General features: G+C 40.6%; 1 protein-coding gene across 6 annotated transcripts in view; it reads left to right on the forward strand.

Annotated features, from left to right (window-relative positions):
* Window positions 1-3,867: 3,867 nt before the first annotated feature.
* CPOX (coproporphyrinogen oxidase) overlaps window positions 3,868-27,352 on the forward strand; it is a 66,977-nt gene continuing 43,492 nt past the window's right edge. The window contains exons 1-8 of one of the 6 annotated variants that reach the window (XM_082624471.1): window positions 3,873-4,819; window positions 6,982-7,125; window positions 7,928-8,038; window positions 8,674-8,815; window positions 11,635-11,853; window positions 15,616-15,720; window positions 23,897-23,994; window positions 24,185-24,366. In XM_082624471.1, the coding sequence (XP_082480597.1) occupies window positions 4,300-4,819; window positions 6,982-7,125; window positions 7,928-8,038; window positions 8,674-8,815; window positions 11,635-11,853; window positions 15,616-15,720; window positions 23,897-23,994; window positions 24,185-24,228 (1,383 nt within the window). In that variant the 5' untranslated portion in view covers window positions 3,873-4,299 and the 3' untranslated portion in view covers window positions 24,229-24,366. Of the gene's footprint in view, window positions 4,820-6,981; window positions 7,126-7,927; window positions 8,039-8,673; window positions 8,816-11,634; window positions 11,854-15,615; window positions 15,721-17,720; window positions 19,062-19,762; window positions 20,208-23,896; window positions 23,995-24,184; window positions 24,367-27,352 lie in introns of those variants that run through there. The other 5 variants (XM_082624467.1, XM_082624469.1, XM_082624468.1 and 2 more) reach the window with 5 other exon arrangements.

The following is a 27,352-nucleotide window of genomic DNA, read 5'->3' on the forward strand; positions in this document are numbered from 1 at the left end:
ATGGAGGTTCCTTAAAAAACTAAAAATAGAACTACCATATGACCCAGCAATCCAACTCCTGGGCATATATCTGGAGAAAATCATAATTCCAAAAGATACATGCACCCCAATGTTCATTGCAGCACTATTTACAATAGCCAAGACATGGAAGCAACTTCAATGTCCATCAACAGAGGAATGGATAAAGAAGATGTGGTACTATATACAATGGAATATTACTCAGCCATAAGAAGGAACAAAATTGTGCCATTTGCAGAGACGTGGATGGACCTAGAGACTGTCATACAGGGTGAAATAAGTTAGAAAGAGAAAAATAAATTTCATATATTAATACATATATGTAGAATCTAGAAAAATGGTACTGATGAACCTACTTGCAAAGCAGAAATAGAGACACAGACGTAGATAACCAATGTATGGGCACCAAGGGGGGACGGGGGTGGGGTGGGATGAACTGGGAGATTGGGATTGACATATATACACTACTATGTATAAAATAGATAACTAACAAGAACCTACTGTATATCACAGGGAACTCTACTCAGTGCTCTGTGGTGACTTAAATGGGAAGGAAATCCAAAAAGGAGGGGATATATATATGTGTATAACTGATTCACTTTGCTGTACAGCAGAAACTAACACAACACTGTAAAGCAACTATGCTCCAATAAAAAAAATTACTTCAGTTAGAGAAAAAACAAATTAGCAACACCAAATTGAATTAGATATTTAGGCTACATTAGCTTTAAGAAACAATTATTTTAATGATTTGTGTAAATATTTGCCTCCAAAATCCTAAAAATTTAAAATGCAAATTCTAGGACAAAAATTGAGTAAAAATCTCAAAAATTCCACTTCTTTGCTAATCTCACTACTATCACCCATGACCACCCTCATTAGAATTTTGGATAAATTGGCAGAAGTTTGCCAAGGCAAACATATCTGTTTGGCAACACAATTTATAATTATCCTGAGTTTCTGTATCTAGCAGAAAATAACAGAGCTGAGTCACTTGAATAATATTGGGTTGGCCAAAAGGTTCGTTCAGGTTTTTCATACCATCTTATGAAAAACCTGAACTAACCTTTTGGCCAACCCAATACATTTCTTAAGTTTGGCTCTCAAAATTTGGGAATTGATGAAAGCAGTACAATTTAGTAAAGTTACTGGGAAGTATGACTGTGTGTTTTTAGAAGGCAGAAAATCTGCCAGAGGGATGTCAGAGTCTTTTCTAATCCTCTCCAGAAAAGGGCAGACTCATATACCATCATCAGGCCTCAAGTCAGTTATGTTCAACAGAGCTTTGGGGCAGAGAGGAGGGGTAAAGTTCATAAGGATTCTGGGAAGCATGTGGTGTTTGAAAAATGATACTAATATACCTATACCTCATGAGTTTGTATAAGTCTAGTCAGAATCATTTTGGCTGGTAGGGTCACACAGAACACACAGCAGTGCAGGAAACTGGGTTCAAAAAGGGTGAGAATATCTACCTTACACCTTATGTCTTACAACTTACTCTAAACGTATGATTTGTCCCTGTCAGCTTTCTGATGCTTGAAATTGCTTGACAAGGGGATGCCTTTTACTCCACCCCAACAAATAACACTTACATACAAGTATCCTCCTTGGAGATAATTTGAACCCCTAGGAAGTGTGGTTTAAACTCACACTAATCAGGCTGTTAAGGTCTTTCTTAAGTGTACCATAACAAGGTGAATGTAGGGAAGGCGCTGGAAACCAGAGGAGGAAATGAGAGAGGCCCTGCACATAGAAAGGCTAAGGGTGGGGAGGGGTGGAAACCTGGAAACTAGCACACAATTGGGCTCAAGTCCAGCCTATCTGACCAGGCAAATGTTCAAAACAGCCTGTGCCTGCTTATCTTTTACTAACTTTTTGGGTATTCTCAGAATTCGAGCAATAATGAAGGGGGTTCTTAAAGGAAATGGGCCAGAGAGGTTCCTTTTCATTAATGAGGTTCACTTATCACCACCAGGCTCAGTCAAACCCCATCACAGGCATCTAGAAAAGGCAAACAAAGCCTTCCTTGAGTGATAGTTCTTTTTCTGTTTTTTAAAACATTAAGGTATAATTGACATGTAATATTAGCTTTAGGTGTACAATCTAATGATTTTATATATGTATCTATTGCAAAATGATCATTGCAATTAACTAGTTAACATCCATCACCACACATAGTTACAAATTTTTTTTCTTGTGATAAGAACTTTTAAGATCTACTCTTTTAGCAACTTTCAAATACACAGTATAGTATTGTTAACTATAGTCATCATGCTGTATCTTACATCCCCAGGACTTACTTATTTTATAACTGAAAGTTTGTACCTTTTAACCCCCTTCATCAATTTTGCCCCCTCTCCCTCTCCCCTCACATCTCACTGTCTCACAACACTCTTTCTTCTTGATTCCTTCGGAGCATCTGGCAGTTTCTCCTGCTCAGTCTGCCCTCTCTCTGTTCACTCATTCTATAAACATTCAGAGCCAACCACATGCTAGGCATTGTGGTAGGTGCTGGGGATACAAAGACTCTGCTCTCACGAAGCTCACAGTCTGGTGGGGTAGACAGATGTGTTGTCTGTAGGACAAGTGTTAGGTAGGGGTGAGCACAGGAGGCTAGAGGAGGAGAAGATGCTATCCAAGTCAGCCTGGGGGTGTCAGGGATGGCATCAGTGGGAGGTGAAGCCAGATCCCAGTTCTGAAAGGCACAGAAGAGTTGCCCAGGTAGAGAGAGGTGAGGCAGGAATGGGATTAGGAGTGACAAAGTGATTGTGGGCAGGTGCATAGGCCCAGGATCCAGGATGCAGCAAGGATATCCCTGATAGGGCTGAGGCCCCAAACTGCCCTGTGGATCTTTCTTCTCTGAACACAGACACCATCTGTCCTTCACCTCCTCCCTTACACCTTGAGGTATTCTTTTCAATGGTCTAGACCAGTCAAGGAGGGTTAATACCCAGCTAATGTTTCTTTCTTTTTTTTTTTTTTACGTCTTTATTGGAGTATAATTGCTTTACAATGGTGTGTTAGTTTCTGCTTTATAAAAAAGTGAATCAGTTATACATATATATATGTTCCCATTCAGCTAATGTTTCTTAATCCCTCGCCTACAGAGCTCCCAGACCCTCCCTCACCCTGTTGAGGGCTAAACCTCCTTAAGGTTTTTCAGCTCTGGTGTCTCCCCTGCCAAAAGACCTGCCAGGCTTCCAGGCTGGCTTTGGTCCCCTCTTGGTGCTCACTGAGCCCCCATGTTCCCTGCAGTGGGCTGCATTATACAGTGATAGTTCTCATCTTTTCTTTCCTTTGCCAACTCAGCCTCCCGGCAAGTCACACTACAGCTAAAAGCTTCCCCCAACGTACTTTATTCACTTCTTAATCCAGGCCTTTAACACTCATTGAATCTGCTAGAGAGTCAAGCATGCCCACCCAGCTAACAATATGCTCTGTGTAAGAGCTGCTGGATGCTGTTGTGGATGATAAAGTATACTGCCTTGAAAAACTGTTTTGACCCGCAGCCATGGAATTTCCATCACTGCATCTAGCCACCAAGAAAAAACGTAGAAACTACCACCAGTGGCTTACGTAATTATCTACTACTAGAAATTAAAATCATCTTGGAGACTTAAGGGACGAATTAGCCCATGACAGTCCTTCTTACACTCTTATGTCCAGACAACATGGAACTGTGGCATGGTTACAGGTACAAAAAAATCTATCAAATCTATGTTAGCTTCTTTCCTCATTTTTCTTAACGTGTGTGTGTGTGCGCGCGCGCGCTGGGGGTGAGAAGAGGAAGGAGTGTGAATGTCTGTCCTGCCTAGCTTACTGGAGTTGCTGGAAGTACTAAACGTGAGAAATACTTGGCGGGCAGGGGTCTCTGGCCACATTTCTCTCCGGTTAGCCCTCAGCGCATCCAGCCCTACTTTGTCTTCTCCCTGTGATTGGGTGAACCGCAGACCAGAAGTCGTACGTGACAAGACGGCCTCTTTTATCTCCGCCTTCGCTTCCACTGCCCTCTCCTACCCAGCACCCCAGTTCTCTACCCGCGGGACCCGCCCTTCTGGGGACGGTGGATTCTTTTATCTCCCGGGCGCGCCCCTGCAGGCGGCGATAGGAGCCAGGACTACAGCTCCCGGCATTCTACGCCGGGCAGCCGACCCGGTAGTAGCTCTTTTCCGCGAGGTTGACCGCGCCGCTCGCCGCTCGCCGCTCGCCGCTCGAGACTCCAGGGGGCTCAGGGGCCTGTCTGCGGGAGGTGGGCACTGCCCAGGGTGACACTGCGGGAGCATGGCCATGCACCTGGGCAGGCTGAGCGCGGGCCCCTGCTGGCTCGCGGCGCGGGGCGGCTGCGGGGAGCTGCGCTCTTGGTCCCTGCGCTGCGCGGCCGGACGCTTCTGTCGCCCCCCTGGCACCGCTTGCCCCGAGCAGAGCCGCGGGCTGGGGTACGGCCCTACTGCGGGAGGCGGTCCCCGGCTGTGGACCGGGCTGGCCGCGGGGCTGGCGGGGCTGGCCGGGCTGGCCGCCGCCGCCTTCGGGCACGTGGAGCGGGCGGAGATGGTGAGCAAGAGCTCGGGGGCGCCGAGCCCCTCGCCGGGGAGGCCGGAGGAGGACGACGAGCTGGCCCGTCGCTGCAGCTGCTTCATGGCCTCACCTGTAACCGACCTGCACGAGCTGCGGAGGAGGCCGGACGACATGAAGACCAAGATGGAGCTGCTGATCCTGGAGACCCAGGCCCAGGTGTGCCAGGCGCTGGCACAGGTGGACGGGGGCGCCCGCTTCTCTGTGGACCGGTGGGAGAGGAAGGAAGGTGAGGAGGTCGGCCCCTAGCGGGAGGTGGAGATGGGGAAGAGAGGTCGGGCTTTAGTTTGCAGGCAGAAAATGACTCGGAATAGGGGATGGGAGTAAGGAAAGGGGTACCTACACAGCGGCTGCTAGGTTAAAAGGGACACCTTTAAAACGATTGACACTGACAGGGTCATCAGCCGTCATCTTGCAGGTGTGGACCCAAATCTTCTGTCACTCTAGTACTGGACATTTAAAAAATCTTTGCAATTTTATATGGCATTTTCCACACAAGTCTTAAGGTCAGTTTTAGCCAACAGGCTTGGATGTCCAAGGTTGTAACTCAGCATAGATTTTCTCCACATTTCCTCTGCTTCTCTGGGTGCGTTTACCCTTTCTCTTCCTTTGGAGATGGAAGAAGAAAGTCATCTCCTCTTTACTAAGGGTCAACCAGTCTCCTCCAGCTGAGGGAGTTATTGTGTCATTGTGTCTTTTCACCAGGTTGCGCAAGAAATACTTGACCTGGCTTGTCAGTAGTTCTGCCAAATGTACCCATCAGATTTCGTGCCAGGAAAATCTTTATTTCCACTGGTAAAATACTTAAGTATTAAAACCTAGTTCTTATAGCGTCCTACATTCATGACCATGTTATTGCCTACATAGTGAAACCTTACATCTTGGTCATAAACTTAAAGGATTTCTGATTCTTCTTACCTGGGACTACTGCAGCAACTTCTCATCAGCTGATTTGGGGCTGTGATACTGCCATATTTATTTTAAATGAAGTTAAATCTGGTTTTCATAGTGTTTTCCATCTTGTAATTTTTTTTTTAATTAATTTATTTTTGGCTGTGTTGGGTCTTGGTTGCTGCGCGCAGGTTTTCTCTAGTTGTGGTGAGCAGGAGCTACTCTTTGTTGGGGCGCGTGGGCTTCTCATTGGGGTGGCTTGTTGCGGAGCACAGGCTCTAGGCACGTGGGCTTCGGTAGTTGTGGCACGTGGGCTCAGTAGTTGTGGCTCACAGGCTCTAGAGCGCAGGCTCAGTAGTTGTGGTGCACGGGCTTAGTTGCTCCGCGGCATGTGGGATCTTCCAGGACCAGGGCTCGAACCCCTGTCCCCTGCATTGGCAGGCAGATTCTTAACCACTGCCACCAGGGAAGTCCTCCATCTTCTAATTTTTTAAGTGAAGACTGTTGAATCAGGACACAGCCTGGACTAGCTGTGTGACCTTCAGTAGTTACTTTTTGTGCCTCTGTTTCCTCATCTATGAAATGAAATTATAAATAACATATGAATGTATTATAAGGATAAAATAAGGTGTATATATTTGAAGTGCTGCAAATATTGTCTGATGCTTAGAAAGCACTGAGACAAATTGTTTGGGCCACTTACTAGTTGTGTGTTTTTGGAGAAAGTATTTTGCCTTTCTGGGCCTCAGTTTTCTCATTTGAAATATACAAGGGTCATACTGGATCATCTCATGTCCCATCCAGCTCTAAAAATTTTTAGAAATAAAACAAGCCAAAAAAAAAAGAAAAAGAAATAAAACAAGCCAAACATGAAGCTTCATGAAACAGTTAACTCTTGTGGTACCTCTAGTGTCTTCAAAAAACAAACCAGCTACTAGTAGTAAAGCTCATATACCTAAATGTTAATGTGTGACTCACTCAGTTCAAGCTTCCGAATTCCTTAAGCATTTCAGTATCTGTTTTTTAATTACCTGTAAACAAAATTAAAAGGCAAACAGCACACGGAGAAAAAACAATTGAAACAATTTGGAGCTCTTAAATTTGGCAATACTGGAACACTCTTTGAATGTACTTATTCCTGTTTTTAATCTTAGCTTTCTCTCATGTATCACAACCAACAGCTGCCATTCTGAACAGTCTTATTTGAAGGGAAACTATTCCAGTGATTCATTTTAGATGATGACATAAGGATGTAGAAGAGTATTCGGTTGGGTGGTGTGGGGAGATAAAATATTCACCCATGATCAGTAGCAAATGTCATAAAGCTAAGCTGGTTATCTAATTTTCTTGTACTTAAAAATTATAAATGTGCTGATATTATGGAAGATTTGGGAAATAGAGGAGGGAAATAACTCCTAATCCCACCACCTTCATGCAGCAGTTGTGTTTAACTTCGCATACCCCCTTACATTCTCTCCTCATTTTACATTCCATAAACAGGGGGTGGTGGCATCAGCTGTGTACTTCAAGATGGGCGTGTTTTTGAAAAGGCCGGGGTGAGCATTTCTGTCGTTCATGGAAATCTTTCTGAGGAAGCAGCAAAACAGATGAAAAGCAGAGGAAAGAAGCTGAAGACGAAAGATGGTAAATCAGACAATCTCCTTTAATAGGAGATTGTAAACCTTTTCCCCCCGCAAGTTTTATTTATAAAGTACATATTGCTTCTGTAAAATTCCATCTGGGTGCCTATGCCAGCTCAGCGTGTTCACAATTACTTTTTTTTTTTAACATCTTTATTGGAGTATCATTGCTTTACAATGGTGTGTTCGTTTCTGCTTTATAACAAAGTGAACCAGCTATACATATACATATGTCCCCGTATCTCCTCCCTCTTGCGTCTCCCTCCCACCCTCCCTATCCCACCCCTCTAGGTGGTCGCAAAGCACCGAGCTGATCTCCCTGGGCTATGCGGCTGCATCCCACTAGCTATCGATTTTACATTTGGTAGTGTATATATGTCCACAGTTACGAAGAACCTAGGGGCAGGACAGGAATAAAGACGCAGACGTAGAGAATGGACTTGAAGACACAGTTACTTTTTTTTTTTTTTTTTGTGGTGCGCAGGCCTCTCACTGTTGTGGCCTCTCCCGTTGCAGAGCACAGGCTCCGGACGCACAGGCTCAGTGGCCATGGCTCATGGGCCCAGCCGCTCCACGGCATGTGGGATCTTCCCGGACCGGGGCACGAACCTGTGTCCCCTGCATCGGCAGGCGGACTCTCAACCACTGCGCCACCAGGGAAGCCCGATACAGTTACTTTTTAAAAATTATATTTTAAGAGACCAATTGAAAAGCAGCCTTTGAAGATTGATTCAGAAACCATGTTGGAGTTAATTTGTATCAAGCCAGGTGATCGAGCGCAGCTCACTGCATGTTTTACTTTCCAGGTAAATTGCCGTTTTGTGCTATGGGTGTGAGCTCTGTTATCCACCCCAAGAATCCTCATGCTCCTACTATCCATTTCAACTACAGATACTTTGAAGTAGAAGAAGCCGACGGTAAGGGCTCTGGAGGTGTGGAAAGTATTATTGTGCAAAATGTGTATTTTAAAGCACGTTAGGGGGCATAACATCTAAAATCAAGAAAAAATAAATACCATCTTAACTAGGTTTTTTGGGAAGCATGTGAAAGCTTATTCCTTGGCAGGTGCAATGGATTATTTATTAGATGTGAAAAGTGAAAGTGGTATTGGCTGGTCTGTGGCATCCCCATTTTCCTCCAACACACAAGGAATGATTTAATGAACCCGAACTTAAAGTGCACACAGGGTTCTTTGCAAATATAAATTTATTACATCCAAAGGAAAACCTCACGTGCAATGTTAAGTTGCCATTGAGAACTTGCTTTTGGAAATTATTTTCCACATGTGTAGCTTTGCTAGTCACTAGTGCGTTGTCAGTGGGTTTAACGTGGGGTGCAATTGATCATGCTTCATTATGTAAATATAGTTCCAGTCTGTGTTTGCCATTAGCTAGGCCAACTGTCACCCTGCCAGAGCACCTGTGCAGTGCACGCCACTCCTTTTGGTGTCTCTGCAGGTGATGGCATTTAAAGCAATGTATTTAACTTTTCCTTTTGAGTAGTGTGCTGTATCTCAAAGTCCACATCAGAATCACATGTCTTGATTTGGTAGGTAACAAGCAGTGGTGGTTTGGTGGTGGATGTGACCTTACCCCAACATACTTGAACCAAGAGGATGCAGTGCATTTTCACAGGACTCTAAAGGAGGCTTGTGACCAGCATGGTCCAGATCTCTACCCCAAATTTAAAAAATGGTAGGTAACGTTATTGAACTTGTCATGACCGCTAAGTATTTTCCATTCCTTCTGTAGATCCTGAAGGCAGTACTGTGTCACTAAGTATCTTTTTCAGCTTATGAAGGTTGAACTGTTTCCTTCCTCCCTCCCTTCCTTCCTTTCACCAGAAGTGAGATACGAGTTTTAAGTGGTTTTAATACATTATTTTCTTAGGAATATTTGAATGTCTGTGATAAAAATTGGGTAGCAATATCTTTTTTTTTTTTTTTTGCTGTGCGCGGGCCTCTCACTGTTGTGGCCTCTCCTGTTGCAGAGCACAGGCTCCGGACGTGCAGGCTCAGCGGCCATGGCTCACGGGCCCAGCCGCTCCGCGGCATGTGGGATCTTCCCGGACCGGGGCACGAACCCGTGTCCCCTGCATTGGCAGGCGGACTCTCAACCACTGCGTCACCAGGGAAGCCCAGCAATATCATTTTTGATACCAGATGATTTAGGATATAAACTTGAAGGTGATATATGCCTGAGAATCAGAGGCTTTTTAATCCTAAAGTGGGATATTAAATTCTCATCCCACACGAGGATTATCATCTTGTTGTTGCCATGGAAATGTGTTAGGGCATGGGAAGGGTTGGAGAACTATTAGGAGAGGTGCAAATGTACTGGAGATTTTGGACAAGGAGAAAGTGGGATTGGAAACTTTGTGAAAGGAGCTCTAATGGTAAAGAAAAAAGTAGTGAGGAGACCCAGGATATTTGGTAGATGTGGAATAGAGTCTGTGCATAAGTTGTTTGGAATAATAAAGTACTCAACACTGCTTAGAGCTAATTGCCATTCTAGAAAAAGGAGGAACAGAAAGGGTTTTGGGGTTTTTTTTTTTTTTTGCTTTGCTTTTAGTGCTAATATTTGTGGAATCTTGATGTTATTTATCTAAGAATATGGAGTTCAGCTTTAAAATCCTCAGAAAATATAAGACATTTAAATAACCTCTCTTTGATTTGACATTACCACTAAACACTGGATAGCTGTGGACACACAGATGTAGGATGAAGGGTTGTTTTTCTCTTACAAATCGGCTTCCTTTCAGGAGGAGGATTGGTGGGGTAGACATTCTCTCTCTCTCTCTTTTTTTTTTTTTTTGGTTTCCTTTTATTGCTGTTACTGAAGAACTTTATCTGAGTAGTATTAATAAAATATCTAGGATGTGGGCTAGCTAAAAAGTTTTTAGTATACATATTTAGTAAATCTCTTCATTTCATAATATCATGAAAAGAGATTTGGAAATAACATGATTTAGTTAATGCTGGCTTTACAGCCTTGCTCAGGATATACTTTAATTCTGTTAATAAAATGTACCTATGAAGAAAAGCCAAGAAGTCACAGTCAAGGTGAATTATACCAGCACATCAGTTCTAGGGATTTGCATCTGCTGCCTTTTCTTTTTTTTTTTTTAACTTTAAGCTATTAAGGGTATTTTTTTTTTAATTTTTTATTTATTTATTTATTTATTTTTGCTGTGTTGGGTCTTCCTTTCTGTGCGAGGGCTTTCTCTAGTTGCGGCAAGTGGGGGCCACTCTTCATCGCGGTGCGCAGGCCTCTCACTATTGCGGCCTCTCCCGTTGCGGAGCACAGGCTCCAGACGCGCAGGCTCAGTAGTTGTGGCTCACGGGCCTAGTTGCTCCGCGGCATGTGGGATCTTCCCAGACCAGGGCTCGAACCCATGTCCCCTGCATTGGCAGGCAGATTCTCAACCACTGCGCCACCAGGCAAGCCCCTAAGGCTATTTTTAAGATAACCTTTTCAATAGTTTTTAGTTTTTGTTTGTACAGGTTTTCTATTTAGGAACCCTCATTATACAGAGATAATGAAAACTATTTCCAGGATGTAAACTATACTGCAAATTTAGCAATTAGGAAAGACTTAGGAAATCTGCTCTAGTAGGCACAGGTGGGGAAAGACTCAAGAACAAATTGATAGTTTCATGTGCTGGTTCACAAGGGCAACCTTTAATGTTCTGAAGACTCTTATTCTCTGAACATTTCCTTCCAGCACCCCTCCCCTGAGTTATGCATGCTATAGAGTCATCACATTTTATTGCCGAAAGAGACCTTAGAGATCATTTATTCTACCTTCCTTTGGTGAATAAGAACTGATTCAGACAGCTTAGGGGGTAGCACTCCATCAAGGACCTGGTTTGTGTCATTGTTGGTAGAGGATTCCTGCCTGCTGCGAAAGTAGCAGTGCTTCTGCGGGCAGCAGCATCACTTGTTTTAAGGAATACAGTGCTTTAAAAAAAAGAAGGGAGGGCTTCCCTGGCGGTGCAGTGGTTGGGAGTCCGCCTGCCGATGCAGGGGGCGCGGGTTCGTGCCCCAGTCCGGGAAGATCCCGCGTGCCGTGGAGCGGCTGGGCCTGTGGGCCGTGGCCGCTGGGCCTGCGTGTCCTGAGCCTGTGCTCTGCAGTGGGAGAGGCCACAGCAGTGAGAGGCCCGCGTACCGCAAAAAAAAAAAATAAAATAAAATAAAAAAAAGAAGGAAATACAGTATTAATAGTGGACTCTGTTTCTTGTCAGTAAAGGTCTTAGAGTGCCACATCTTCAGATAGACATGTATCAGCTTGCCTGTTGCTTTGTAGGTAAAAGTGTAAGCATTTTCTTCGTTGTTGATAACTGCAGGAAATCTGTCTAAAACTCTAGTTTCATTTTCAGACGTGGACAAAAAGTAAGGGTGCTGTGCTGGCATTAGTCAGGGATGGTGCTCTAAGCTGAAATGCTCACGCTGATTTTCATGTCTGTCTGTTTTTTTCCTCTTTGGTCCCTGATTTGGCCTTGCTGTATTTTCCAGGTGCGACGATTACTTTTTTATAGCCCATCGTGGGGAGCGGAGGGGCATCGGGGGTATCTTTTTTGATGACCTTGACTCTCCATCCAAGGAGGAGGTCTTTCGCTTTGTGCAGAGCTGTGCCCAGGCTGTCATTCCTTCTTATATCCCCCTTGTGAAGAAGCACTGTGATGACTCCTTCACCCCCCGGGAGAAGTTGTGGCAGCAGCTCCGGAGAGGACGGTGAGTGAGTGACAGGAGGACCGTCTCATTGCATAACTCTGGGGGTAGGAGGTCGGGAAGTGGGGCAGCCGTAATAAGAGTGGATGGTATGTTGTCTTGGGCAGATACTTTGTCAGGTTTGTCAATACTCACCCTAATTTCTTTTCATAACTAGATAAATATCAAGTGAATTAAGAAACATTGTATAAAATAGTATTATAAAAAGAGTGAAGTTTGTTTAATTTGTGTATACATTAGAGAACCATATTAGGCCTATAGTAAGAACTTGTTGAATTTATTTCAGCTGATTTTTTTTTAATTAGTTTCTGCTTTATAACAAGGTGAATCAGTCATACATATACATCTGTTCCCACATCCCTTCCCTCTTGCGTCTCCCTCCCTCCCACCCTCCCTATCCCACCCCTCCAGGTGGTCACAAAGCACCGAGCTGATCTCCCTGTGCTATGCGGCTGCTTCCCACTAGCTATCTGCCTTACGTTTGGTACTGTATATATGTCCATGCCTCTCTTTCGCTTTGTCTCATCAGCTGATTTCTTATAGTTTCTTCTAGCAATACCTTCCAGCCTTACGCCAAGATAGGGGAATCATTTAATATTTTTTGCTGCTTTGTAAATTTGGAATCACACATTTTTTTCATTTATCTTTAGGTTTTCATGGAAGGTGTTACAATGAAAATAATCACTTCAGAAATTATTTACACTTAATGATAATATTTATTAATTATGGAGATGTTAATATGTGCTGGCTAATATGTTAGGCAGTTTGCATCTAAATTTCTTCACAAACCTGTGAGATTGGTGTAATTATCATCATTTTACAGGTGACAAAACTTAGCAAAGTAAGTCCCTTGCCCAAGTTTACACAGCTAGTAAATAAAAGATCCCAGGTGTGGAACCAGGTCATTGCGCGTTCAAAACTTGCAGACTTTCTTAGATGTGAATGAAGTTAAGTAGGTCTTATTTCTGACTGTGATGCTCACCTTAGCCACCCTGCTTTGTGCACTCAGCTTGGTGAGCTCAGTTGGGTGACCAGCGTGAGGTCATCTTCAGTGGGGGTGTGATTGTGAATCAGCTCCAAATTATCCAGTCTTCCCTCTCACAGCGGTTTCTCATTACCATCTTAATTGCATGTGTACTACTGGTCCATGGCTATAAAATGGATTTTTCTCATTTATGTTAATTTTGTCTCAGGCATATGAAACTTTTGGGTACTTAAGGAAGTAAAGCTAAAAGGTCAACTTAGATAATGTTCAAAGTCTCAAGGTAAATGTTTGTTGTTTATTCTTTCTTAGGACTACCTCTGCTTGCTTGCTCCCTGTTTATAAACTTGGGAAAACGAGAATTGATGAAGTGTTCTTGTTAGACAGTTCTTTAACAATGCATCTGTTTTGGGACATTATGCATCTGTTTTGGGACATTTTTTTTTTTTTGGTCCCATGATTTCCCAGATACACCTTTACTACTCCTTCCCTTCACTTGAGTTTATTAGGTGCCTCCTATGGCTAGGGACCATGCTGGGAAAAGCTCACAGTTTAGTGGGGAAGACCATCCTAAGAGGATAATTTAAAACTCTGTGGAAACAACAACAACAAACTCCATTAAAAAACAAACAAGAAACTAAAAAAAGAAAAGAAAAACTCTGTGGAAAGTGCAATGTTCTAGTTTTGCGTAAGATTTCTTATGCAAAGCTGGCAGGTTTCGTGAATACTAATGAGGTGAAGCCTTTAAAACTTCTTGGACATAGGAATGATGTTTTATTTTGTTTGCTTTGTTTTTATTATTAATTGACAACATATTTTGAAAGTTCTGTTTGTGTGTATCATTTCATGTCCGTGTTTTTTGAATTAGGCAGAAGTGTGGGGTATTAGGTTGGTTTTCTGTGGTGTGGTGGGTGACTGTACTTTCAAAGAAAGGCTCCTTCTACCACCCATATCTCTGGACCTTAAAATGGCAGAAATCTCTGGGGCTTAAGATAACCCCAGCTCTTTGCTGCGGTTATGAGCCCTGTCTTCACTTTCTTACACGGCATTTATAACCCATTATCTGGATTACTCTTCCCCACTTCCTCACATCCCCTTCTGTATGACTTTCCCCTGCAGTGGTTAGGCTGCTTCTCTTTTGACTTTGCAGCCTCTTACTTGGCTCTCTCATTTAGTCTCTTGTCCTCAGTTACTACTATTCTCTCCCCAGACCTTGAACCTCCAGTCTTAGTCTTCTTTTTTGTTTTGCTGTATTTTGGGAAAGGGAAACAGGATACAGTGTAAGTATCAGTTAAATTGAAGGGAGTGGTTAAGGTTTATAGTTTGTAGGTACCTCGGAGAGGATAAATGTATGGAAAGGATCAGAAAGATCAGATCTAAGCAAAACCTGGTGAGAGTCAGGCTGATATACAGAAAGGAGCATTGTTCACTCAAAACAGAAAAGCAGCACAGGGATCCTATAGAGGCTCATTTGGGAGCTCCTTACAAGGGTCTTTGAACAAGACATCTGTACAAATAGAGAATCACAGCCATCCCTTAAATATCATGTTTCAGGAGGGTAACATCAGGGGTGAAAAAGGGAGCTGAGAGACTGGAGTTCTTTTCCATGGTCTTAGGAAGAAGTTAGGAAGATTCACTTAAATTATCTTTTGAAACAGACATAAGAAGGTATTAAATAGTTATTAGTGCACAGAACTCAATCAGTGATAAATAAATGGTGAGGACTAGAAAGGGATCCATGAATGTAATTTATTTAAATTTTCTCAGAGCCTTTAGCAAGTTTCCACAGTGAAGGTTGCTTTCTAAAAATTGAAGGACTGTGGGAACCTAGAGAATATTTTTCTCTAGTTGTGATTAAATACAGTAACCAATGCATAAACGGTAATATCTGAGGGAAGTTCAGACCAAGAGAGTAGTTTTTGAGTGAGTTGACAAATGATATGAAGGGAGACTATTGAAATTTTCAGATTTATGGATCATTCTCAATTCTTTTGGGTAGTCGAAATTATCTTTTGAAATTGGAGAGAAGAGACCCTTTTACAAAGGATCTCATGATGTTAAAGGCAATCACAGATTTTTAAGCTAGACAGAGTTTAGATATGACTCTATGGCAGTTCATGGAAAACTAATATATCCTGAACCAGGTTTTAGTTGATGCTAAGGACTGACCACTGCAACTCAATCACTACCTTCTATTACGACTTTGTCATTAATTTGCAGGAAGACTGCTTATTAATGCTATTAACTATTTTAAGAAAAGGAAATATCTAGAATATATTAGTAGTTATTAATAGATTTCTGCTATCTTTTCTTGGCTTTTCAATTACAAGAGCTTTACACTGTCTTAGTTCGTGTGAGTTATTAGCAGTGAAATGAAGTCTTTGACTGTGAAGCATCTCAGACTCTAGGCGAGGGCCAGAAAGAGCTGTCTTATCCTGATAAAGGGTGCCATTTGCTTTTCTTAATTGTTTTTGTGCCTTCAAGTTCTAAGCTTTGTGTTCATTCTGTTTATTTATTGGAAAACATAACCTTATTGTTTTGTAACTGCTCTATGTTGGGGCTGAATCTATATCCTGTTGTTGGTTGGATAGAATAGCCTTTTCTTTACGCCTTTCCAGATGGCGAAAACTCAACGGACGAGACTGGTGTTTTCTCTGCCAGTTCCAGCTGATGGGGTGGGAGGTGGTGGGAAGATGCCCCCCCTTTAAGTATTTGTTATGGACTAATCTTAAGAAAGGGTTTACTCACCCAACCCTTAATCTTATTTGATGTCTTTATGTCAGGTATGTAGAATTTAACCTGCTGTATGATCGGGGTACAAAGTTTGGCCTCTTCACTCCAGGATCCAGGATCGAAAGCATCTTGATGTCTTTACCTCTCACTGCCCGGTAAGAATAACTCATAAGAATAATAGTTATTCCCTAACCCCACAATCCTCTAATCCCCACAAAACATGAACATTGACACCACAAATGTCTTTCCTAAAGACTTCATTGGTTTTGACTTTGCTGCCTGTATAAGAAAATCACAGGCAAACCACAGGCAAATCAAATTGGTTTTTTTAAGGGGTGGCAGGATAAATGATATAGCTTTATATGTGAGAGCAGGGAAAGGATAGAGGGAATGAGAAGATAGGGTGGATGATGGTGTCTAGGGAGCTAGATTGACTGTTCCTACTTGGTAATTTTCTAGGAAGAGCTATGAGCAAAGCAGATTTATATGAACATAACAGCTCTTTAATTTTATTGGAAATGATTGCACTTGTGGGGAAAGGTCTTATCCTCCACTATGAAGTATTAAGCTTGTATGAAAGTAGGCGGGATTATTTCAGATGCTTTATGTGCTGCCATGGTGTGCTTCCATAAAGGTTAACTGAATCTCTGTGGGGAATTTTAAACTCTATTTATGTTGGTGCTATTAGGTTAATAAAGATCTACAGTTGACTTTCTTGGCTTTGAGGAAGTGAGAATGGTGTGTATCCAGACTGAAATAGAAAAGATCAGAAAAAATATGACCATTGCTTGTTTTAGAAGAGCTAGAATCTTCTTTTCTCCATGAATTTAAATATCCAAATAAGAATGGACTGGCTGGCATTGAAGGTCTGCCTTGCGTCATTCTGCTGTGCAGATCTAGCCTTGTGAGATCAGTACCCTCTACCATTGTCACTACATTCAGAATGGCATTGGCTCTGTCCTTGTTTAGCTGTTGTTCGTGGGATCTCATGTCCTTGGCTGGATTCTCATGCACGTCACTGTTAGGTGTTCTTGCCACCCTAGAGGCAAGATGTGATTAAAAAGTAGACATGAGGGCTTCCCTGGTGGTGCAGTGGTTGAGAGTCCGCCTGCCAATTCAGGGGACACGGGTTCGTGCCCCGGTCCAGGAGGATCCCACATGCCGCGGAGCGGCTGGGCCCGTGAGCCATGGCCGCTGAGCCTGCGCGTCTGGAGCCTGTGCTCTGCAACGGAAGAGGCCACAACAGTGAGAGGCCCGCGTACCACAAAAAAAAAAAAAAACAACTAGACATGAGATCTTAAGGCCTTGGGTAGTCTACCTGATCTCTGTTGGCCTCTAATTATAATGCACATTCCAAACTGCAGGTAAGGGCAGATTATAAATCAATCCCTTGCTCAACTGAATAACATTAATGCAACAGGTTATTTTTAGCTTCTTAAAGTCTGCACCAGGGGTCTGCAAACTTAAGGCTTCAGGACAAATCTAGGTCCACTTGTGTTTATGTACAGCCCTTAAGCTAAGAATGGAATTTACATTTTTAAAGGATTATTAAAAACAAACAAAAAAGGAATAGGCAAGAGACTGCAAAAGGTATGTGACCCCAAGAGCCTAAGGTATTTATTATGTGGCCCTTTACAGGAAAAGTTTGCAGCCTCTGATCTAAACCAGTGTTTGCCAGATTTCATACTACGGTTTGACCATTTTGACCATATTTGTATATTTATATATAATCTAAGGTATTATTTACTTAAATTTTATACTCTTAGTTTTTTCAGAGAGAAAATGAAAGGCAAACCAACATTTTTGTCATAATTAGAAAGTAATACATTAAAATAAATGCCGAAGTACTAAGCTAAAAAAAGTTTGCCCATGGATCACCTGAGGTTCTATACTTTTTGAAACCCTGGTTTTTAGTAAAAGTATGTTTTGGCTCTGGAATATTAATATTAGCTAGAGTATGCTCTGGAATTATTAAGAAACTTTATTTCTTTAGCAGCAAATATTTTTTAAAAGCCTAGTGGAGACAAAGAGGTATAAGTCTTTTTATTACTCTTAGAATTTTATTTTTCATTTATTGTAGATAAAGAGCTATGTATGTTGTTAATTTATTTTTTATTGTTACTACGTTTTTTGCTTCTGTTTTGAACCTGCATAGATGGGAGTACATGCATTCACCCTCAGAGAACTCCAAAGAAGCTGAAATTCTGGACGTTTTGCGCCATCCGAGGGACTGGGTGCATTGATGCAGGCAGAGCAGTCTTCCTAGGGTCTGGGAGACACACAATGGGCCCCCTGCTCCACTGGCTGGCACCACCACCACTGTGTGGCACTTAGTTACCTGTGTCTCAGAGCTCCAGTCCTCTCTGCCCTGGAGTCTGCCTCCTTTCCTGGTGAAATGTGTTTTAAGCACCACAAGCTTCCGCTGGATGCTGTCGGTGATGGATGGTGAGGTGGCAGCTTGTCAGAGTCAACTGGTTGATGTAAAACTCATTTATACTTTTAGAATCATTTTATATGACTAGTTTACAAACAGTGACAATTTCTAAGAATTGGCTTAGGGGATCTAAATATTATAATTTGTATCAGGAAACTTCTCATGTTATTTTTGTTTCATATATTTTTTAAAGGTTTAGTTTCAGCCACAAAAATCTGTAGTGGGACAAATTTTATTTTCATTAATTCAATGAGATTGAGACTAGTAATTCTAGAAAGCAACTGGAAATGAAAGTAAAAATTTTACTTTGTCATTACTGAAGTTTATTTGATCATAATCTTTATATATCTTTAGAGATCATAATATTATAAAATATTCACTTTTGTAATGATAGATACTTAGGAATACTTGAAATTTTCTTAGTCTCTGCATGTGTTACAATTCAGTGATTACCTATAGTTAACTCTAAAGTGACATCACTGTTATTTAAACAAGGGATATCTAGGTTGTAATTTTGATTTTTGTAGAACTATAATTTGTTTATGCTGAGATTTTTGCACTTTTGAATGTGAAGGCTTATACCCTTGGATTCTGATACTTAAAAATTTCTCTTCCAGACATTTCTGTATGGAGGTTTAGACTAAGAACAATCCTGGGGATGTTGTGAATTTAGGAAATGAGAAACATTTTCCTTCTCTAATTAAAGCAGACATAACTAGTGTAAGAAGCATGTAGGCATTTTATAAATATATTTCCTTGAATATGGACTAATTGAAATAGTCCTATTTTTAAATTAGAGATTCTGCAACTTTTACCTTTGCAATTAAGAGAAAATCACAACAAAGTTCTCAAGACTTCTTTGTTCATATAATAATGTGAATATTTTATTCATAATATATTGAAGTTTGTAAGGAATGTTATCTTCTTACATTATTACTAAGCATTATCTTGGAATATGTTGAATGTATGATCATGTGTGGCTCTGTAGAGCTGGAAAATGTATGAATTCAACTCTTACAACAGGTGTGCTGATAAATTTTATTATGAAATATGACTAAGAAATGTTTGTATTTTTCATTTTTTCCAGGGTAATTGACATAGGGAAGATAAATATTTTATAGTACTAAAACCATAGTTCCTCATTCCTAGGTATTTTACCCAAGAAAAATATAAGTTTTGCAGTTGAATTTTCATAGCAGCTTTATTCTCAATAGCCAAAATTTAGAAATAACACAACTGCCCATCAGCAGGTGAATGGATAAACAAGTTATAATATATCCATATGTTAAAATACTACTCAACAATGAAAAGGAACATCTATTGATAAAGGCAGGAACATGGGTGAATATCAGAAAGTCATTATGCCAAGTGAAAGAAGCTAGACACAGAAGAGCACTAGCCCCAGAGGTTATGTAGTGTCACATCCTTCACATTCCGTTGGTTACAAGTGAGTCGCTAAGAACAGCTCCTGATTCACCGGGGAGGGAATTAGACCCCAGCTCTCAGTGGGAGGAGTGTCAAGGATTTGTGATCATCTTCAAAACCACCACATAGCCTTTCACACCCAAAACCACAAAATAGATTTGGCATTCCCTCCCTTATTGCCCTAATCAAATCCTGTTGAGTCCACCTTTGAAATGTTTCTTATTTCCTGCCTCTGTCCCCTGCCATGACTCTACTTTGGTCCCACATTCCCTCTCACCTGAATGTTTGCCGTACCCTACCTGCCTCTGGTCACTCTGATCTCCATTCTCTCCCTTCAGAATTACTTCACCGAATAGGAAGCAACCTAAGTGTCCATCGACAGATGAATGGATAAAGAAGATGTGGCACATATATACAATGGAATATTACTCAGCCATAAAAAGAAACGAAATTGAGTTATTTGTAGTGAGGTGGATGGGCCTAGAGTCTATCATACAGAGTGAAGTAAGTCAGAAAGAGAAAAACAAATACCATATGGGAACACATATATGTGGAATCTAAAAAAAAAAAAGGTTCGGATGAACCTAGGGGCAGGACAGGAATAAAGACGCAGATGTAGAGAATGGACTTGAGGACACGGAGGGGGAAGGGTAAGCTGGGATGAAGTGAGAGAGCGGCATGGAAATATATACACTACCAAAGGTAAAACAGATAGCTAGTGGGAAGCAGCCGCATAGCACAGGGAGATCAGCTCGGTGCTTTGTGACCACCTAGAGGGGTGGAATAGGGAGGGTGGGAGGGAGATGCAAGAGGGAAGAGATATGGGAACATATGTATATGTACAGCTGATTCACTTTGTTATACAGCAGAAACTAACACACCATTGTAAAGCAATTATACTCCAATAAAGATGTTAAGAAAATTACTTCACTAAATCCCATTCTTAACTTCCCTCCTCAGATATTTTAAGCATCCTCCCTTCTCCTACAGAAAAGTTTCTGAACTCTATCTGACATTGAAAGCAATCCACCATTTGACACAGACCTCTTTTCAGCCTTATCTTCTCCTCCTTGCCTCCCCTGCCTTCAGCCTCAGACTGCATATCACCACTCCGCATTTTTCTGAACATTCCCCAAGCCTCTTCCATCTGACCTGACAGATAGCTGCTGCTATCACCGCTTGGAATCTCTTTTTGTCCCCTTCAGCACATTTTACCTTTAGTATTGCTGTCATCACAGTCTGTATTCATATAGTCACTCAGAGTACACTGTACTTCAAAATATCTAAGGTGGGTCTTTCCTCATTTATAAAGTCTGCTACCTTATGAATGACCTGTTAACCTTTGTCTTCCAACATTGTTTTGCAATAATATATTGTGGTATCAAGCTTAATATTGTTTTACTTTACAACCGTCTCATTCCTAGTCTGTGAAGATAGAAGTTCCCAGTAAACATCTTTTAAGAGCCCATTTAGAAATTGTTTTCAAGGATGTTTGTATTATCCCTGCCACAAATATTAACTATGTATTTGAAATCCCACATTTAAAGAAAGTTGGTCCTTCTTTCCAAAGAAACACACATGTAAATTCCAGTTTCATGATAAACCTAAATTAGCACATTCAAGTTAGTGAAGCTTGGACATCTACAATATGGCTTGACTGAGTATCATTACATTGTAACCTGAAACTGAGTCATGGGTCATGCAATGTAAAATCTCTCAGACTTGTTTCTACAGGTGGTTTTATGCCAGATACACACCAGTATATACCAGCAGAGCGAGGTAATTGCATTCCCATCTTCCAATCTCTGCACTTGGTTTTGATTCCAGAAGTTAAACTCATCAGTATTTTAAAGTATCCTTCACCTATTAATTCCTGTTCACATTTCAAAACATGTTTGAATGTTAAAACTGGGCATAATCGAATCCACCATGGTTTCAATGAGTTGACACAAATTCAGTTACTTAGGAAAGCAAATTGGCTTTGTGGTCATTTAGAGTTGCCACATTGACTCTGTCATGGATGTGTTTTCTTAAGAGATGGCTAGGAAGGTACAAAACTAAAGTTTCACAATTAAGTTGTACTAGTTGAATGTCTCTATTATTTACCAGCAAGTGAATAATGCATTCTTTTTTTTTTTTTTTTTTTTTCTTTTGCGGTACGCGGGCCTCTCACTGTTGTGGCCTCTCCCATTGCGGAGCACAGGCTCCAGACGCGCAGGCTCAGCAGCCATGGCTCACGGGCCCAGCCGCTCCGCGGCATGTGGGATCTTCCCAGACCAGTCCCCTGCATCAGCAGGCGGACTCTCAACCACTGCGCCACCAGGGAAGCCCAATAATGCATTTTTTAAGTAAAAGTCTTCATAGAGATTAATATCTATGCTTAGGGCTGGTGAAACTTGCTTCCAGTTTCTGTCTTGATGAGGCAGCCTGAGGCTTTTAGAATACTCCATACCTGCTGCTTGACATCGTTCTAACCATGAGTGTAATATGCAAAATTTCAACCCAATTTACCAATTTCTTCTAGTTCAAGTTGTTGTTTAACTATGAAAAATAACTAATTCAGTAGATATTCTCAAAGGACATTTAAAATAATATCGATATTGTCAACTGAAAAAAAATGCACAACCTAAAAGTTGAGAATAATGTTTTATTCAGTGACCTTACTGAGCACTATAGCCCAGGATGGCAGCCTCTCAGGTAGCTCTGAGGAACAGTTCCAAAGAGGAAAGGGAGCAGCCAGGATATAGAGGAGTTTTTGCTGGAAAGAAAAGCAAAACTGTAGTCGAACATCAAAAGATTACTGCTAATCACAAAAAATCCCAGACATCTCAAGGCAATGATTTTACTGCCTTTCTATGTATGAGAAGCTGCAAGAGTCTGGGCTCATTGAAATGATTCCTTTGACATGCATCTTAACTATCTATCTAAGGCCGGTATCCTGTTTTTCTCCATCCTGAATTCCCCTCAGGGTGTACTGTTGGGGGCAGCTGCAGTGGCTGATAGCTTTATGGCCAAAACATCCTTTGTTTACAGAAACGGCAGGTGACATTGTCCACAATATCAATACAAATTAACTTACTTCTGCTGAGAGTAATTTTAAATTCTTTAATGTGTACTTGATCTTATTATGTGCTATTCAACAAGAGAGTGGTACTTAAAAATAATGTACACCTATCAATGAAAGAAAGAATAAGCACCTCCTTTTCATCTTTACCTACCTGTTTTAGTAATGTGAGTGGTATCTCCCTTGTAATAGCAAAAGAGGGTCTGCTCAGCTCTACCTAGCTGTCCCTGCTGTGCTCTCGCAGAGAGAATTCCTGACTCTCAGAACCCATGAGCATAATAGAATGGTTGCTGTTTTATGTCACTACATTTGAAGTGGCTTGTTAAACAGCAGTGTATAACTAGAACAGGTTGGATGCCATTAAAAAAATGAGGAGAGTGAATTTGATCAGCCTGGCATGCCTGCAAGGTACCTCTACCAGTATTTGGAGATGTGAGTCTAAAGCTCAGGAGAAAGAAATGTAGTCTAGAAACATGTATTTACCAGTTGTTTGTGTGAAGGCGATAATTGAAAAAGTAGGTGAGCCATCTGAGGAAGTACATGCAGTGTAATAAGAAAGGAGAGTCAAAGACTGAACTGGGGGCAGAGAAGTGAGCAGGGAAAACGGTGTCAAGAAAGGGCCCTGAGAGCAGCTCACTGAGCAAACGGAATAGGGAAGAAGGGAATCAAAAGGGACAAGTTGGATGTGATTTTAATAAGGGTTAAAACATTACCATGTTTCTACATATAAGAGAATATATTAAAATAATAAATGCTCCAAGTTACATGTTTGATAAATTAGGAATGAAGTTCAGATTTTTAGAAATCCTAATCTATAAATTACCAAGGTCTTCTCAGGTACTAAAATTACTTCCATTGACATATTAGATAGTGTCTCCAGTTTCTCAAGTTCTGTTTAAATATGAAATTCCTTAAAGAACCAGTAGGTGGAGCCCATTTGCTCAAGAAAATCTAATCCCGAGTGTTGGGTTTTGTTTTTGCTGGTGGGTGGGGAGGAGAAATTGAAGAGGAAGGGGAGAGGGGTGATGAGAGAGAGGCACAACACTGGACAACAAAGAGGAGAGGAGGGAAAGGAGAGAAGATAAGAGAGAATGAAGATCTCTCCTTCATTGAACTATGGTATTGTTAGAGAGATTATCTGAAGGAGTTATCACATATTTAACCAAGCACAGTTAAGTCGACTATGATGTTTCTATCTTGTCAAATGGCTCCACTATGTTTCACTTCTCTCTTTAGTACAAAGAGATTCTGAAATTGGCAATGTCTATAATCCCAATAATTTTCAATATGTAAAGCAGGGTCTTCATCTTGAGTTCCTAGGGAATTCCTGAATTGTGAGGTGCCTGAAATCATGAGAAAATGTGTGCATTTTTCTTAGAGTTCGTAATGTTAATTTGACTCTCAACAGGATACTCCTGAAAAGATTGAGGACTACTCATCTAAATCGAGAGGGTGTCTATACCCTGCCCCCCACCGGGGGGCAATGTGATAATTACGTGAGGAAAGGTAAGAAAATGTTTTTATCCTTTCAGAAGTTCTACTCTTGTGTGTGATATAATTATTTGTCCATATTCGTACATTAATGCATATATTTAATTCACAAATATAAGATTTGGGGGAGTGTAAAATTAGTGACATCAAAAAATTTCAGAATTTGCTTGTAAAAATAGATAGTGTACATTTTTATACTTTTAAGGACTAAAAATGAAGTTGGAGAAATCAGAAAGCAGAATATCTTGATAAATCAATGGAAGAAAACAATAACAATAAAGTTGTCTTCTTACCCCTGCTGGAGTCACCAGAGAGGAAATGTAAATGTGCTAATTTCTTATCAGCTTTAGAGGGAACTAATGGATACTGTCTAAAGAAATGGAGAACAAAGATGTTAAATAAAGGTGTAATAATAGAGGTGTTCATTGGAATAAAAATATAAACCAGAATTATCCACAAAACTCACAAACATAATATGGGGTGAAAAAAAGCAACCTGTAGAATAATACATACAGTTTGATTCCATTTGTATAAAATTCAAAAGGTGCAAAGCTAGGCCATAGACTGTGTTTAGGTGATAAGACTATAATGAAAAACCAAGGGCAAATACAATTTTGGTGAGTGGGGGAAAGAACTGAGGCAAAGCTTCCAGAGAGCTTCAAAGTTAGCAGTGACCTATTTCTTGAGCTGGATTCTGGTACACAAGAGGCCATTTCAGTATTTGAATATATGAAGGAGATATTTCTTAATATCCTCATATTTCCTAAATATTAATAGTAAATAATTATACCCTTTAAGCTAGGGCAGAAAAACTCTTTTACTTGGATACCAACATGTACCTACTTCTGTGGGTTTTCCTTTTGGCATCCTGATACGTGTGTCTTTAAAATCGAGTATTTTTCCCTAATATTTAAATTAATGCCTATACTTTGTGGAAATTTTGGAAAATAACAGCATCAAAAAGGAAATAATCATCACATTTTGTGCCACTGTTTAGAAATAACCATAACCACTCAATATTTTGGTGTATTTCTTTCTAGCTACTTCATGTAAATTTGAATTTAGTTAAATTGTGTATACAATTTTGTATCCTGATTTCTCCCCCTTATCTTTATATCTTAAACACTTCCCTCTCATTTAAAATCTTCAAAGGCAGAGGACAGGCTGGCAGTGAAAATAGGGGTTTTCTGGAAAAGTGACCTATTGACTGAGGGCTCTAAACTATTGTCCACCCTTTTCCCTCAAGGGATTTGGCCTTCAGCTGGGCAGGAAATTCAAGAGCTCTTTTCTAGAAAACAGTTTTGTAGAACAGTTCTAGACAAAACAACACAAAAAGCCCCCCAAACTCCACCATGAGGAGGGAGCTTTGGCATTCTCACCACACACAACTCTTTCCTTACACACGCTCCACCCACCTCCCACCACCTCTCAAATCTAGAGTTTTCAGTCCAATTTATAGTGCCTCTTTAAGGGCAGAGATAATCAGATATTGGAGGAAAGCCTCCAAGTATATAAGAGAGAGAGAAAGCAGAGATAACAGACAGACCGACCTCTAGTTAACATTCTCAGAAAAGAGATTAAACTTATCATTTAGTAATATAGAGGTAAACAGAAGATAAAGCTAAAGCATTTAAAACTGGTTGCTTTTGGAGATCAGGACTGGGGGTAGATGCCCCTGGGACAGAGAACTGGTATTTTTCAGTACAAGCCTTTACTACTATTTGATTTTTTTAACTGCTGACATTTATTAGATTAATAAAAGAGTTAAAAAGTAAAGGCCATGCATTTTTTTAAGATCTCATTTTTTTAAGATCTCAAAACATTGTTTTCATTATGCATAGTTTTCCATCATATAGATGTTTCTTATCAGAAGAACTTTCCATTCTCTTACATTGATTTTTTTTTATCACGAGTTGCCATTACCCTATCAGTGTTTTAAAGACCTCTTCCTGTTTTTAACCTCATGTTAATATTCTTTAAATGCATGGTATCTTCTAACTAGTTTAAGAGATCAGATGTGCTCAGAGGAAAGAATTATTTAACAGGTTGTAATCTTCAAGATCCATAAAACTTTCACCGTGGAACTAAAGTATCTTTTCTGTCTATGCTAATAAGTGAAACTATTGCTCATAAAATAAACTGTCACAGATTTCACACACATAAAGGTATACAGGGAAGGCATTTCAGAAGGTGGGTGCTGGACAATGTTCCAGATATGTGACCTCTTTAAAGTTTCTGCTTGGGAGATTAGAAGTTATATTGAAATCAATGACCATCTAACGACCACTGTTTCTGGGGTTATATTTTCTAAATATAGCGGCCCTCTGGCTTAACCACAAAAGCATCTCATGAGTTGTAGAGGAACTTGAGCAGAGTTGTGTTTGTAAAGAAAGAAACCTAAAAAAATAAATGTTCCTGTTTTTATAGCTCTACTTTGTTTTCTTCAAGTTTATTTTAATGACAACTTGAAGAGCTTGCTACCAGTGGCTGAAAACCTCAACATGGTTTCCTTGGCAATCACTAGAATATGAAATGGAAATGAAAGTTACCCAATGAAAAGCCCACAACTCCTCACTGCTCCTCCTCAATCCCCTCCAGATTAGAAGAAATTCAGTGGAAGGAATGCGCCAGCCTGGGACTTGGGAAAAATATCTGGCCTCCTTCCTGGACTATCATACAATCTATGTGCTGCCACTACAGTGTCATTAATTCATGGTTGGATTGGTGTGATACAATACAGGAGAGCAGGGAAATCAGATTGAAGGAGATTTTCTGTTTAAGAAAAATGAGTTACTAGATGAAGAATGCTTCTTCCTGAAGTCTATGGGCTTTCTTTCTCTCAATGTTGTTACGTGGTTTCGTTTCACCCTGGCCAGGTTCTTGTGTGGCCAGGTGGGTGAATTCCTCTCATTCCTACTCTCCTTTTGTGGTGTGACATTCTGAGTTCACTGTTATTTGTTCCTCATGATTTTTTAGTGTCTTGCTGTAATCATAGTTAGAGTCAGAAATGCCCTAAAATCCTCTTATTGACGTAGCATGAAATTTTACCTGCATTTTTTTAATTTAGAAAAATATTTTAGAGTTAGAAGCATACACATTTTGAAAAGTATATGTACAAAGACGACATAGCATCATGTTTTCATTACTTATATGTCATATCCTTGAACCCTTTAATTTTCTCACACCAGAAAATATTTTAAAATATATAATTTTCATAAAAATTTAGGTAGGCATACTAACAAATAACTCATTTCCCTCTTTCATAACTGATCCTTTTTTTTAATATAGAGTTTATGGTTCTTGCTTATATCTCTGTGGTTTGATGTTTTATCCTCTGGATTAATTTCAATACTTTCTGCTCTATTACTAGAAT

This window comes from Mesoplodon mirus (assembly GCF_964341445.2).
Source record: "Mesoplodon mirus genome assembly, chromosome: 6".
In the NCBI taxonomy this organism is placed as follows: Eukaryota; Metazoa; Chordata; class Mammalia; order Artiodactyla; family Ziphiidae; genus Mesoplodon; species Mesoplodon mirus.